Source organism: Chelonia mydas, chromosome 9 (genome assembly GCF_015237465.2).
Source record: "Chelonia mydas isolate rCheMyd1 chromosome 9, rCheMyd1.pri.v2, whole genome shotgun sequence".
Taxonomy (NCBI): domain Eukaryota; kingdom Metazoa; phylum Chordata; order Testudines; family Cheloniidae; genus Chelonia; species Chelonia mydas.
In genome coordinates, this window is record NC_057855.1 from 74,433,198 (window position 1) to 74,449,689 (window position 16,492).

Consider the following 16,492-nt stretch of genomic DNA (forward strand, 5'->3'; position numbering starts at 1 on the left):
TAGAACAAGTCACTTAGGACTATATTCACAGAAACTCATAGGCGCCACAATGGTGAGTATTGCTGTGCCTAGTTTTTAGGCACCCAGCAACCCAGTGAATATTAGGCACCCAGGCTCCCTATACAATGCCTGGGGAGAGTCAGGCACCTAAGAAGTGGGCTCACAAAAGCCAGCACATTAGGATAGGGGCTGCTTAAGCTAGCCAATAACAGATGCTGAGCAGATCCTAAGGCTCTCCTCCTCTCTCCAGGACTTAGGCATCCAAGTCTAGGCTGGAGGGAGGTGCCTATCTCTGCTGCGGACTCAGCTGGCAACCCTCTCCTGTAGCCAGTGCCTACTTTGTTTCTTGCAAGAATGACAGCAGTCCATGCCTAACTAAAAGATCTAGGGGGAAGGAGTTTGTGTAGAGTTAGGTGTGCTCTGAGAAGACCTAACTGGATTGGGCCCTGCAGATGAGAAAGTTGGGACCATGTCTAGTTTCACCTGGTGTGAGAATCACTCTGGGGATTATCAGTTCTGAGATAGGTGCCCATGCACCTAGACCAAGGCAGCAATGCTAGTGATCAGGGGCAGACACTTAGGTGCTGCGGGATTTTAGCCACCTCCAGGAGCCAAGATTCTTTTGGGACATGACAAAATTAAAGGTTTAGATCAGAGGTGGGCAAACTAAAGCCCGCGGGCCACATCTGGCCCGCGGGACCATCCTGCCCGGCCCCTGAGCTCCTGGCCTGGGAGGCTAGCCCCTGGCCCCTCCCCCGCAGCCTCAGCTCACTGCACCACTGGCGCAATGCTCTGGGCGGCGGGTCTGTGAGCTCCTGGGGCATCGCAGCTGCAGAGCTCGGCCTGACGTAGTGCTCTGTGCTGCGCGGCGCAGCTGCCTGTCCTGGTGCAGCTGTGCCGCCAGCCACTGGTGCTCCAGGCAGCGCAGTAAAGGGTCAGGAAGCAGGGGGTTGGATAGAGGGCAGGGAAGTTCGGGAGATGGTCAGGGGCCGGGGAACCGGGCAGGGGTCCTGGGGGGGGGGGGGGGGCGGAAATCAGGAAGGAGATGGGATGATGGGGGTGCTGGGGCAGTCAGGGGACAGGGAGCCGTGCGGGGGGGGGGGGGGGATGGACAGGGGTCCCGGGAGGGGGAGGCAGTCAGGAAGGAGGGGGGGGATTGGATGGGCCGGCAGGGGGCAGTTAGGGGACAGAGAGCAGGGGGGTGGATGGGGCAGGGGCCCCCAGGGGGCCGTCAGGTAACAGAGAGGGTTGGATGGGGCAGGAGTCCCGGGGGTGCCGCCGGGGGCAATAAGTGTGTGGGGGGGGTGGGGGGGGTGTCAGACAGGGGCCGGGGGCCAGGCCATGCCTGGCTGTTTGGGGAGGCACAGCCTCCCCTAACCGGCCCTCCATACAATTTCAGAAACCCGATGCGGCCCTCAGGCCAAAAAGTTTGCCCGCCCCTGGTTTAGATATTCAAAAGTGCTCAGCACCCAGCAGCTCCTACTGAGTGGGAGTGACTTAGGTGCTGTGCACTAGTGAAAACACAGCCACTTTATTTACATGCCAAAGTGGGAATTGAGCTTCTGAAAATCTGGACCAGATTGTGGCTGTCGAGCACTGTTCAAAATCATGTTTTCAGCGAGTCTAATTCTGAAAGCCAAGATTATCCCTTGCAGATTGTAAATGTGTGGAAAGAAAGTCTCCAAGAAGGCTTAGATTGAATCTGAGCCTATGAAAAATTGGAAGCAGCTGAAATCTGGGAGAGGGTTAACTGCCATAATGTTGGAGCCATAGTAAAAACATAGGCGTAGGTCAAATTCACTCCACTCTGAAATTTCCGTTATTCCAGACTACACAGCGATGGCTATCACTTCCTTGAGAAGCAGCTGGAGCAGTCAACCTTAAATCAGGAGTCTCCATAAATGGATGGACAGTAGAAGGCTAAAGTTTAGATTTATTTATTGGAAACAGCTGCAAAGAATTTGATATTTGCCAGGATTTGTGACTTTGCAGTGGTGATGATGAGCTTTGTGTTCAGGGGGACAGAGCAGAACGAAAGGGCTTGGGATGTTTGTTTTGGGGGGACGTGATGAAAGAATAACTTTGCTATCGTTAACAATGGAGTTAAAAAAATGTAGCCAAGTTTCTTACAAACCACAAGAGCTAAGTAAGAAAAAGGATATTTTTAGAGCAAGTAAACAGAGAGAATAAATGTTCTGGTAAGACTGAAAGATCTGCAGTTTACAATACCAATTTTTTGCTTTACTGAACATATTTGTATTTAACTCATCTTTAAAATTAAATCTCTTAAGAAAAAGTGTAATAAAAACTATAGGAACCTAATGTAAATCAAACTGTTGCTGATCTGTTACTTTCCATCTTTAATGCATTCATATTTTATAGGACTTAAAACAATGTCTTCAGTATTGAAAAATCACCAATGTGAGCCTGTATTAGCCATTTTTCTCTGAAAAATTAAAAGAAAGTTATTTTATTTTTTTTAAATGGAGATACAGGACTAGCTCAATGTAAAGAGTAAATGGTTTGAAAAGATAACCAGGAAAATAATACAAAAGTCATTCTAGACAAAATCAATATGGTTGAAACTTCAAGTCCAGTATAGCAAACCCCAGGCTTTCAAAAATCCTTGATTTTTTTTTTTAATTTTCTTTTATTTATTTGTGTTCTGGATTTTTAATCTAAAGCAGTGTTTCCCGAACTTGGGACGCTGCTTGTTCAGGGAAAGCCCCTGGCAGGCCAGGACGGTTTACCTGCCATGTCCGCATGTTCGGCCAATCGCGGCTCCCACTGGCCGTGGTTCACCGCTGCAGGCCAATGGGGGCTGCAAGAAGTGGCGCGGGCCGAGGGACATACCGGCCGCCACTTCCCGCGGCCCCCATTGGCCTGGAGCTGCGAACCGCGGCCAGTGGGAGCCGCGATCAGCCGAACCTGCGGACGCGGCAGGTAAACAAACCGGCCTGGCCTGCCAGGGGCTTTCCCTGAACAAGTGGCATCCAAAGTTTGGGAAACACTGATCTATAGGATACCTTCAGCTCTTTTCTTTATAACCATGAGGGCTAGAAAAACTTATTTTTTAAAAATGAAAACAAAGATTCTTATGACATAGCATGAATTGAAGAGCTGGGGCTTTAAGAAAAACACCAACTAGCGTTAAGACTTGTGAGAGCGGGCAACACGTCAAGTTTTAGAATAACTATTTTCTGTAGCCACAGTCATATGGCCAAATCCTGCTTACCCTAGTGACACAGGACCAAAAACTCTGAAGTTCTTATTCCCTTTGAAGTACTTGGCTCACAAGCAGTTCCCCTGAAGTCACTATTTGCATGAATAAAGAAAGCAGAATTTGCCCTGTACAGCAGAGTCATCCTCACCAACAATGCAAGAGCAGTGGTCTCTCATCCATTTCCATCATTTTCTCTCTGCGTCTACTTATGCCAACTTTAGCATAACAGCTAACTTCTACCCTGTCCTGAACAACACGCCATTACTGGTGTCCCATGATGACTCAAACTTCAGACAAGATCAAGGACAATGCTGCAATCTGAGGGTCACTTCTGAAGCTCCCCTCCCGTCTCTTCCATATTTTTAGACCATGCTCTTCACCATTTGAATACTTGATTTTATTTTATTACTTATGTTTTTCTCCCACTCCCTCACAGTTTAAAAATTATTATTATGTATTTCATGTGCATAAGCTAAGCCACGTGAGTTCTGCATTTTGCTCTTGAAGAACTACGGCCCACAGCCACTCTTATTCATTGTAGAAGTGAGTTCTACAGTCGTGAGCCAGCAGCCAAGAAAGTCCAGTCCCCCATGCTCACAAGTGTCACCCTGCTGGTTTGACTCTACTAATAGCATCAAGTATTGGCTGTTCTAGTTTCCTTGCTGCTAATTATGGCCCCAAAACATCATTTTCTTTGACACATATTTGGGCATCCTGTGTTCAGTACAATCCCTTCTCCATTTACACAGGTGTTACTTGCAAGAAGAAACGTACACCACAGTGGCTTTATGGCGCTTGTTTGATCTTCACACAGCATGCACACACACAAACCTCAGTCCTCTGTGTGTAATACACGGGCATCTGCCTGTTAACTCCAGAGCAAGCTACCAAGATGAAAGGAAGCAGAGATATAAGAAAAAGTGAATCAAATACGAAGGTTGTTTATGAATTTATGCCCCCAGACTACTTGCATATCTACAATGTAGGGCAGAAAGGTGATTCCAGAATATAATCAGGACTTTCAATACCCATTAACAAGAAGTGATTTACAACCACTCTCAGAGTAGCTTGTTCACCATATTTATTTCTAGTCACTTATGTTGCCTCTGTTTCCCATCTGGAAAAATCTATGTTCATTCTTTCTGAAGGAACAAGTTTACATGAGCTTCGCTGCCATCCAAGCAAGCTGAGAAAGTTTGGATTTTCCTCTTACATTTACTGTTCCTCTAAATATATTTGCAGCTGTGGTCACATTGTCAGATGCCCTGGCCTACAATATGCATGTCACAATGATAAAGTATAGATCAATGGCATGATGAAGTCTTGCATACCACTATGAAATTTCGGCCTTGCTAAGTCAATGGCAAAATTTCCACTGACTTCAGTGCGGCTGGGAGCTCATCCCAGGAATTTAATGCAGCCTGGAAACCATCAAACACATAAAAATGTGGTATTAGGTGAAAATTATTATTTTTCCCTTGAGGCTGCTTGTTTTGTGTTTCTACAATGCTTCTATCAATTTATTTTGACTTATGTTTAAGGCAATGGATGTTTTCAATAAACCTACCGTAGTGTCTAAGTCTGACGTCTGAATGTGATATACACTCACAACCTCTGTTAATGATGCAAGTAAAGTGTGTGACTGATCCCAATCTCTATGTCTGATGAAGTCTGGGTCATCAGCTGTGTCCATCTGACGCCTTTTGTTTTAGAGTGAAAATAATTAAAAAAAAAAAATGTATAAAATGAAGGTATCCATGTAGATGAGGGGTGGGCAAATTATGGCCCGGGGGCCGCATCCGGCCCACCAGACGTTTTCATCTGACCCGTGAGCTCATGCCAGGGAGTGGGGTTGGGGGCTTGCCCCGCTCCTCATGGCTCCCAGCAGTGGCATGTCCCCCCTCCAGCTCCTACGTGTAGGGGCAGCCAAGGGACACCGCATGCTGCCCCCGCAGCTCCCATTGGCTGGGAACCGTGACCCATGGGAGCTGCAGGGGCGGCGCCTGTGGACCGGGTGGCACACCCATTTCTAACAGAGTAGAGGGTTTCTTGCAGAAAGACCTCTGAATGATGGTATCAGGAGTAATCAATTACAGCTCTACTTTCTGCATTCCTAATTTTTCTCAGTATGGGAGAGCATGCACAAAAAACTTTTCGGAAAACTTAGTTGCTGTTAACATTTCTACTGTGGTTCTAACCACAGCAATGAGCCACATTCAGAGTATCCCTGGTAGAAAACTGCTGTGTTTAAGTTTCATGTTTAAGTATTGCCTAAAAATACTCTTATTGCAATTGTGGGAGTAAAAGATTTGAATTTTCCTCCATTAAGTTTTCTGGTGGTTTAAACCATGATTCCTTCTACCTGTAATTTATTTATTACATATGAAAATAGAAGCTGTTTAAGTTCTCCAGGTTGTCAAGTGAACTGTATAAATGTAGCTGCTAAGCAATTTCTTTAAACAGTCCTAAACCAAGAAGTATCTGCCAAGTTTCAGGCTTGGTGAATTTTTACCATCACATAAAGAGCCATGCTGAAAAATTGTGTTTCTAATGGTAATGCTGACGACTTTTAAATGTTCCAGCACTAGAGACCCCATTCAAAAAAACACCCCTATTCAGGATAGCACTTAAGCATGCACTGAAGTCCCACTTAAGTCCATGAGACCAAGCATAGTCTGAAGTGGCAGTCCTGAACAGGGATGGAGTTAAGCACGTGCTTAAGACCTTTCCTGAATCAAACCTTTCCTGAATTAAACAGTGAGAGCAATTACCATTGGAACAATTTGCCAAGGGTTGTGATGGATCCTCCATCACTTACCATTTTTAAATCAAGATTGGATTTTTTTTGTTAAATCTTCTCTAGGAATTACTTGGGGGGAAGTTCTCTGTCCTGTATTATACAGGAGGTCAGGCTAAATTATCACAATCTGAGGCCAGAAGGGACCCATCTATGGAAAACCATCACTAATCTAGACAATGCACCTCGAAAAAGAGCAGTAAACTCATAAGGCTATGGTGAAGGTAATAAATATCCTTGCTACAATCAGAGTCAAAAATCTTGAATCTCCCATTTAAAATACAGGGAGACATTTCTGCTAGCTCTGTGTTTTCCTTACAGTGCTGGTCTCAGTCATGATTCTCTCTCCCCCCCCACCCCACTACCCTAAATAAGAAAAACAAAAAAGGAGAAACTGGGATAAGCAACATAATAAATTTCTACACCAACCTTGCATACAACCCTGTTTTGGCACCCTCCACCCTCATTCATATGTGCAGCTCCACTAATTTCTATGGGAATTTGGCGAGTGTAACCTGAATGCTTCAGTCAATGCCTCAGGGAAAATAAATTTATTTGCTTTAACTCTGTAAATATTTATTAATACAATACATACTTAGCACTTACATGCCAGTGTATGGGTCAGATCTTGCAAAGTGACTTCAGTTAAAAATAGATGCTCACCAAAGCGAGTGGAGTCCACTCATTTCCTTGCAGGATTGGGCCCTACCTCATCAAAACGCTATGAAAACATACACCCTGTAAAGCAGGTATTTCCCATAGTTACATATGCAGCATATAAATATTCTTAACAGAAAGCCCTTTTCAGCCTTCTTTCTGCAGTACAATTCCCCATATCTATGTATATATTACTCATTTATTTAGTAAATCCTTTCTATTTAAAATAGTAGAATGCCTGCCACTGCAGTTTTTATTTCAATTTGTTGTCAGCTTTTGCAACAACTCCAATCACTTTAATCTTTGGATTTCCGTTGAAAATCTGAATGTAATGTTTTAAATCATTCCATCTTCCCTTTCAGGGTTTGGAATAGTGGTTTGTGGTGTTTTGTTTTAGGAAATCAGAAGATCTATTTAAAAAAAAAAAAAAAAAAGTATGCATCCCAGGTTAACCATTCAGACATATTCATGTAACATTTCATTTTCCACCATCTGATAGCCCTTATTTAGAATAATTAATATTATTCTATCAAGAGAGACATTGTGTGGGAACTACTAGCAATATAAAGGAATACTTCATGCAGATGTTGTTTACAGAAGATGTGCAACTAAACTCAGTAGTGTGCCCATTAAAAAGTCACTGCTCAATCATATTATGGTGTATATATTAAATAAAATATAAATAGATTTTTAAAAATGAATGATTGTTCTTAAAACTACACATCCATTTGATTTCCACCAAATTATGCAGTTCAATGGAAGCCTGCACCAGATTAGTCACAGTATGACGAAAAATAAAATGAGATGTCTACCAGTATTTTCTTCTTCATATCATTTAGCAGGACTGATTTGTACTAAACACACAATCAGAAAAGAAGATATACACAGTTCAGATAGGGATGCTTCTTCTGTTTAAGGCTTTTGGATTACAAGTGTCAGTGAATGCTATTCAGCTTTGTTCACGCCATTGCATTCTGGCTTTGCTTCCATCCTTGCATCTCAAAGGATGCCTGTAAAACACTATACATCCACAGACAAAAACGTAACTGCATTTGCTCAGCAAGGCTAAGCACCATGTCAATTTATGCTGTCTCACTCTGCATTGCTTGTGCAAACAGAACCACCCAAACGTCCACCAAAACTTAAAAGGAACACAGCAAGACACACGAACAGAATGGGGAAAAAAGGTTTATTCATTTTTTTCTTTTAAGCGAATACTTCCTAATTTGGGGGAAATGGGAACAGGTGGGGGGATGTCCAGAGGAATTCACCTACAAAAATACAAAATGCAAGAATCATGGTTACTTGGTAGACACAAACTCCACCAATTTACTTACTTTATTGGGACTGCTATAACAAGTCTGGATGATGCCTCATCAGCCTCTCCCACAACCCTAATACGTGGAAAAGAGAATACAGAAAAGGACCATGAGTTACAGGAATCACAGCAAATCTACCCACCCCGTAGCTCACATGCCCCTTTACCAAAGTAAATCCACTTACCATCCTGTGTTGCTCCAGAACCCACTTGCTGCTGTTCCCTTCCTCCAGCCATCACCAAGAAGCAATACATTCCCCTGTGAACTCCACTACATTATGTGGGGGAAGAGAGATGGGATTATTCACTAGAGATGTCCTCTCTCCAGACCAGGACTAAATCCTATGTCTGGCTCCTAAAGGGGAAAGGAAGAAAGAATCAGTTCCACTCCAAACCAAAAAGAGCAGCAAAATAAAACAAAAACACTGTTTTTAATAAAACACTGAATATATAAATGAAAATAATGAAATCTAGGTCCTCACCTCCTTGAGATCCACCCCCAAAATGGTGACGGCTCTTCCTAATAGCCAGATATGCCAGCACACAGTCTATATGGCACTGGCTCAGGCGAAGGCTTGTCATTCTCCATGGCATCAGCACTGGTAGCATGCGGGTATAATGGCACATCCCTTGCACCTCATGGCACATGTGCGCATCATCCTGCAAAAGAACCATTCCTAGCATCCGTCGAAACAAACAAAAAGATGTGAAGAGGTGGAAATGTGCGCTACGCCGTGGCAAGTTAACACAAGAGCCACCACATGTCCCCCGCCCCATAGCGGCCCGGGGTTCCTGGGCAGCCCTTACCATGGCCCAGCTCTGGCTTCTAGACTGGGGCAGAGGAGGGGGTGGGGCTCTGTGGCGAGTGGGATGTGGGGGACCTGAATGTTCTTGATGCTAGGGTTGCCAGTGTCTGGTTTTTACCCTGGCGGCTCTGGTCGGCAGTTAAACATCTGGTTGGCAGCGCAGCAGGGCTGGCAGGCTCCCAGGAGCCAGAGGGACATGCCGGCCGCTTCCCAGGAGCTGCCTGAGGTAAGCGCTGCCTAGAGCCTGCACTCCTTATCCCCCTCCCCCCCCCCCATGCCCCAACCCTGAGCCCCCTCCTGCACTCTGAACCCCTCATTTCTGGCCCCACTGCAGAGCCTGCACCCCCACCTCAGAGCCTGAACTCTCTCCCTCCCACACCCCAGCCCCCTGTCCCATCCCAGAGCCCCTCCCACACTCCAAACTGCTTGGCCCCAATCCCCAGCCCCTCCTGCACCCTGAGCCTCTCGTTTCTGGTCCCATCCTGGAGCCCACACCCCACCCCCTGCCCCAACCCAGTGAAAATGAGCGAGTGAGTGAGGGTGGGGGAGAGCGAGTGATGGGGGGGAAAAGCGGATGTAGTGACCGGGGCCTTGTAGAAGGGGCGGGATCTCAGGGAAGGAGCACGACTCTGGGCAGGGCAAGGGTGTTCGGTTTTCTGTGATTAGAAAGTTGGCAACCCTACTTGGTGCCCAGGGCCCCAATAAATCTTAATCTGCCTCTGGTGCTACATAATGCCTGGCTTGAGAGAGCTCTGTTGGGAATTGTAGGATAGAGACAATGAATCCACATGCCCTGCAATGCTGGCAGGCAATGTTCTGGGAGGACTTAGTACACTCTCTGCACCCAAAGTAAGATAAGAAACACCAACACACTGCACCCTTTCAACTTGCACTGATTCAGATACTCAGGTGCAAGTTGCAACAGTGTAATTCACTAGCGAAGAGAAGGCTTTTATTATCAGGAACCGTGCAATTGTCAAAAACACAGCCTGGATTCTCAGAAGTAGGGACACCGGTTTTCTGTGTGGCTCACACCTACAGAATTTCCTTCCACAAGAGATCAACATTCTCTCCGTTCAGAGAAATTGCACCTGTATAACCCCTCTGTGATCCACAAAGAACCACTCAAGTCACGGTTCCTCAGCCATCACCTCTCCTGGGTGGAGACCACGTTTCTCTCGCTCCTGACTGAGGTTTTTCCAGGCTGCAAAGTTCCCTGCCTATACTGTGATACTTTCAGCAAGCCAGACTGCTTAGACAGCCAGTGTCTGCATTTTGCTTTCTCTTTGAAGGCTATGAACAATGCAACTGCCAGCAATTATAAGAACATGTGTATAATTACTTTAAGGTGAAAGCATTAGAGAAAACATGTTAAAAACAATAAAAGAACCTACACACGCTAATAAGTTTACCAGAGATACCCCCTAACTCCAGCAGTCAGTCCTTCAAACTCCACAAAGAGGTTTTTCTGTGGTTACAAGTTCCTAACAGCCTTAGCCCAGAACAAGCAAACCCATGCACAGACTAGTCTTTCATTTATACTGCTCAGGCCTTTGATCTTCAGACTCCTGGAACAGGTAATCAGGACATAGCTTCAAAAAGCTAGATTTTTGCATAATCAGGGGGTGGGGAGAAATTTACATTCACCTTCCTCTAGAGAGTCCCAAGCAAATCGCTTGATTCTGTTTGTTCCAAAAGTCCATTCTTGCATGCCACATTGTTAAGTACAGTCCTTTGAAGTTCATAACACTTCCCATGGTAATAGCCAATTTAGAACCGATCCATGAAAGGACCTTCCCTCTTATACCATAGCTACTTAGTTTCCTTAAGACCCTTTGGTGAGGTAACTAGTCAAAGGCTTTCTGAAAATCCAAGTACACTATATCCACCGGAACACCCTTATCCACATGCTTGCTGACCCCCTCAAGGAATTCTAATAGATTGGTGAGGCATGACCTCCCTTTGCAAAAGCTGAGCTGATTCTTCCCCTAGAAAATCCTGTTTATCCATGTGTCTGATAATTCTGTTCTTTACTATAGTTTCTGCCAAATTGCCCACTTCTGAAGTTAGGCTCATTGGCCTGTAATTGCTAGGATCTCCTCTGAAGCTCTTTTTAAAAATTGTCATTACATTAGCTGCCTTCCAGTCATCTGGTACAGAGGCTGATTTCAGTGATAGGTTACACAGTACAGCTTGCAGATCTGCCATTTCATATTGGAATTCCTTCAGAACTCTTGGGTGAATACCATATAGTCCTGGTAACTTACTCCTGTTTAATTTATCAATTTGTTCTAAAACCTCTTCTACTGAGGCATCAATTTGGGACAGTACTTCAGGTTTGTCACCCAAAAAGAATATCTCTGATGTGGGTATCTTCCAGCCATCCTCTGCAGTGAAGACCAATGAAAGGAATTCATTTATCTTCTCCACAATGGTCTTGTCTGCCTTGAATGCTCCTTTAATACCTTTGTCATCTATAGGCTCCCCTGCCTGTTCATCAGAAGCAAGAAGCCTGAGAAACTTAAAAATATTTTACTGTTAGTTTTTGCATCTTTAGCAAGTTGCTTCTCAAATTCTTTCCTGGCCTGCCTTATTATATTTTATTTGACAGTTTGTGCATCTTTCTACATTCCACATTAGCATCTACTTCCAAATTTTAAAAGATGTCTTTGTGCCTCTAATGACCTATTTACTCTGCTGTTTAGCCATGGTAGCATTCGTTTGGTCCTCTGACAGACTTTAATGTATAACCCAAATAAAAAAAGACAAAGCTTTTATTCTGGTGTTTTTAAGTAATCTCCATGCTGCTTGCAGGCCCTTCAGCCTTGGGTCTGCTCTTTTTAATTTCAGTCCAACTAATGTCAGTCTAACTAGTGTCCTTGTGTAGCTCCCCCTTTTCAAGTTAAATGTTACTGTGGTGGGATTTTTTTAGTATCTTCCCCCTTGCAAGGATCCTACATTTAATTACATTATGGTCACTATTACCAAATGGTTCAGCTATAAGTGCCTCTTGGGCCAGATCCTGTGCTCCACTTAGGACTAAGGGCATGGCTACACTTAAAACTTCGAAGTGCTGCAGTAGGGGCGCTTTGAAGGGCGAGTGTGGTACTGGTACTCCATCTCCTGGTACTCCATCTTCATGAGGGGATTAGCTTAGAGTGCTGGGAGCACGCAGCGCTGGGACACTGTTTACACTGGTGCTTTACAGCGCTGTAACTTGCTGCGCTCAGGGGGGTGTTTTTTCACACCCGAGTGAGAAAGTTGCAGCGCTGTAAAGTGCCAGTGTAGCCACAGCCTAAATCAAGAATTGCGTCTCCCCTTGTGGGTTCCAGAACTAGCTCCAAGAATCAGGTATTTATCATGTATCATGCCTTGAGATGACATGTACCCAGTCAATATGAGGATAGTTGAAATCACCCGTTATTATTGCATTTCTCTAACATCCGTTAGCATTTCATAATTACGGTCACCATCCTGGTCAGGTGTTCAGTAGCATACTCGTACTGCTATACCCTCTTTATTCAAGCATGGAATTTCTATTCATAGAGATTCTATAGTACAGTTTTATTCATTTAAGATTTTCACCTTATTTGATTCTATGCTTTTTTTTTTTAAACATACAGTGCCAATCCCCCAACAGCACACCTTACTATGTCATTCCTATATATCAGGGGTGGCCAAACTATGACTCACGAGCCGCAGGCGACTTTTACAGTTAAAATGCGGCTTACAGATGCCTCCCACAGGGCAGAAGCCCCAAGCCCTGGCAGGCGCCCCTCAACTCTCAAACTTCTGAAGATTGTCATATGTGGCTCAGAGCAGTAAACTTGGCCACCTCTGCTATATATTTTGTACCCTGGTATTACTATGTCCCATTGAATATCCTCATTCCCAGTTTCCATGATGCTTGTTATACCAATATCCTCATTTAATGCCAGGCTCTCTAGTTCAATGGCTCTCAACATTTCCAGGCTACTGTACCCGTTTCAGAAGTCTGATTTTGTCTTGTGTACCCCCAAGGTTCACCTCACTTAAAAACTACTTGCTTACAAAATCAGACATAAAAATACACAAGAGTCACTGCACACTATTACTGAAAAATTGCTTACTTTCTCATTTGTCCCATATAATTATAAAATAAATCAATTGGAATATAAATACTGTACATTTCAGTATATACTATATAGAGCAGTATAAACAAGTGATTGTATGACATTTTAGTTTGTACTAACTTCACTAGTGCTTTTTATGTAGTCTGTTGTAAAACTAGGCAAATATCTAGATGAGTTGATGTGCCCCCTGGAATACCTCTGTGTTCCCCCAGGAGTACACACACCCCTGGTTGAGAACCACTGCTCTAGTTCACCCAACTTAGTATTTAGATTTCTAGTACTTGTATATAACCCATGGAACTGGAGAGGCAAAATTTAGTGGAACAGGACTGTATATTTGCACAGTCCTCCTCTGAAAATGATTTCCATCTAGCTTAACAACACTGCAAACCAAACTACACTAACCAACAATGACAGGGAAAGATTAAAAAGAAAAGGAGTACTTGTGGCACCTTAGAGACTAACACATTTATTTGAGCATAAGCTTTCGTGAGCTACAGCTCACTTCATCGGAAAGATTAATTTAGTTTAGTCTCCTGGCCTTTTGGTTTCAATTATCAGACTCCAAAAGTCACTAAGGCCCCTTCTGTAGATGCAGTTATACCAGTACAACTGTGCTTTAGCTGCGCCGGGTGGGACGGGGAGGGAGCTGGAATAAGCCATACCAGCAAAAGCACAGGTTTGCTTGTATAAACTGCATCCACAGGAACACAGTCTACTGGTATAGCTATACTGGCAAAACCTTCAAGTGTAGATCAGGCCAAAGTGTGTTGTTGATTTTTGTGAAGTCCACTATGATCTGAACTGAGACAGACCATCTTTAATAGAGACAATCAAAACAGAGTCAGATGTCCACATCTTTTAGTTACTACCAGCTTCAGGAAGATTTGAATCAATAACTACCCATCCCTAAGCATAAAAAGTTTTGTGTATTTATTTTTAAACTTTGTGTGCAATTGATCATAGAACAAGTTTCAGTGTGTACGATTCAAAATTCAGTATTTCCATAGTAGTACAGTAATAAACTCAAACCACTACAGCAGCAGCCAGACATATTTCCAGCATCATCATTAATCACTTGGCATAGCAGAAATAAAGTAATTGAAACAGACCACTGACATGATCAACTGTCTCTAGCTTTAGGAATAAACATTGTGGTTTGCCTAAACATTCCAGCAGCAGGAGGCTGCATGTCAAAAATGTACTGCTTTTCCACTGAAATTATTTAGAAAGAGTATTTCGGAGTGAGTGGTGGAAGGTCAGATTAAAAGTCAGGTAGCAAACTCCTAAATCACAAAGGAAATAATGCTTTCTTTTCAGTGACCAGCAACAGTAAACACAGGACACCTTCAAGCACAGGCTGCTCCTCCCATTTAGAATAAGACCTGGAGTGGGAACGGTCTGCAAATTTCTCTTTAATTATTAATCAAGCATTCCATACTCCAGAGAGGTGAGTGAGGGGACTCCTGCCTGGAAGGGGACCTGCCCGCAGACATAGTTTACCCACTTATAAATAACTGGGCTTGTCCTGAGGGATAAGCTTGGAATGTGGCAGAAAAGGGGAAAGGCATATTCCATTTCATGGCAAGAATAAGAACACAATCCAACTGTCTGATCCCCCTCTCTCTCCTCAAGTCTCATACAGAGTTTATTATAATGCTTAAAAGGACTTAGAAACTCCACTATGATTACATTACAGGAATTTCAACAATGCAAAACTGCTGCTGGACTAAGCAGTAGATATTTGGATTTCCTAGGGAGATTGAGAAGGAAAAAAAAAAAAAAGAGGGAAATATTGCAAAATGTGTATAATTTTAATCTCTTTAATGGACAAGTAAAAAAGCCACTAACTTTTTAGATTTTCTCTCCATAAACAAGAAAAAATTACATCTCTTTTAGGTGGAAAGAATTTAGTTTTAGGAAGTAACAGCACTTTCAGAAAAAAAAAGATCTCAACCTCACCCATGACCTTTCTTCAGGTATAAAACTGGAGATGTGCTGTCACTGGCCTGGGTTTGTGAGGAAAGGTCCAGTGAGATGGGTGAGGAAGCAAACACGGATGGATGGGAGGGTAGAGAGAAAAACCAGGAAGTAGGTATTTACCTATATCAGACCTCAGCTTTCCCAACTCTGCCTCTCAGGGAAGGCAACATACGTTTGCACATTTATCATTGTCACCATTCAGGTTTCACCCTCTTTATCATGTTTCCAGATGAGCAACTTGTAGTGGTTTTTAGTATGCATTAAAATATCCAGAGCACTTTCATCTCTCTCTCTCTCTCTCACACACACACACACACACACACACACGGAAGCCACTTGTACAGTTGTGTTTCCTCATTCACTGACGCATTTGGACTGCAAGAAGAGGATCTCTCTAGAAGAGGAAAAAACCCAGCGCAAGCAACCAGAGAGAAGAGAATTCAGGCATCACAAAGACACAGGGCCACCTTCGCAGCAGAAGTTGGGCATACATAGACCAATCCCTGGTCCCATTTAAGCCAACTGGAGTTTTGCCGTGGGTTTCTCATGATTTGGCCCCCAGTCTCAAAATAGAACCCTCTCCTCTCCTCCTCCCCCCTGCCAGATGTGTATCCCTCTCCTCCCCCGCCCCAGACACGTGTAACCCTCTCCTCTCCCCCCAGCCAGATGTGTAACCCTCTCTTCTTCCCCCCAGCCTGCATAGGTGCTGCTGCTGCCCCCCCCGCTTGAAGGGGTTGCCATCATATATCGGCTTTACAGTTTGGTTCAATGGCTCTCAGCCCCCCCCCATACAAATTGTTCCAGCACCCTTGCACTGATGTGTAATAACCCCCCCGCCAGATGTTTCACCCTCCCCCCGCCTGCGGACGGATGTACAATCCGGGCTCACCCCAGGTCCCTCACACCCACAGGCACGAACACCACCAGCCGAAACCGCCCCCAAACTGCCCGCAGTGCCCCAACTCGCCGCCCCTGCAGAGGGGAGCGAGGAGGGGTTTAGCTGGCGGAACAGTGGCAACTTGGCGCCGGGGCCGGCGAGGCGCGGGCGGCTCCTTACCGCCACGGAGCCGGAGGAGGAGGCGATGTAGACTCGGATGACCATGCTGAGCAGAGCGGCGGGGACGCGGGCGCCTCGGGCTGGGTGTGCGCTGGCCGAGTCGCCGGAGCTGGGGCAGTGAGCGCAGGCAGCCCGGCCCCCGGGCAGCGCGGGGGGAGGGGGGGCGGGGCCGCTGCGCCCCGCCTACCGGGGTAGCGTCAGAAACTGCTCCCTGCCCGAAGGGGCTGCTGAGGGTGTACCGGGCTTGCTCAGGCCACCGGGCATGCTCAGTAACACCTGCTGAAGCCGCTGCCCGCACTCTGCCCTTCCTTGGGATCCCACTCTGCTGCTTTAGAGGGGTTCAAAGGCGGCAAATCGGAGGGGGGATGGGCAGGGTCTGAGCAGGGGGCGGAAATTTACTGGGGGGGTCAAGCAGCTGAAGGGCAAAGTCAGGGATGGTGGGAAGGAGCTAAGGGCAAACCCAGGGGGCACAGGGAGGGGGTAACAGTTACCCCGTGCTCGGATGAGCCACCTGCTGTGCTTGCAAAAAACAAGAAAAG

General features: G+C 45.2%; 1 protein-coding gene across 1 annotated transcript in view; it reads right to left on the reverse strand.

The window, feature by feature from the left end:
* Window positions 1–16,260, reverse strand: part of SH3BGRL (SH3 domain binding glutamate rich protein like) — a 55,424-nt gene extending 39,164 nt beyond the window's left edge. Inside the window, exon 1 of the mRNA XM_037908628.2 lies at window positions 15,954–16,260. Coding sequence (XP_037764556.1) covers window positions 15,954–15,998 — 45 coding nt within the window. The 5' untranslated portion in view covers window positions 15,999–16,260. The remainder of the gene's footprint in view (window positions 1–15,953) is intronic.
* Between the last annotated feature and the right edge of the window lie 232 nt (window positions 16,261–16,492).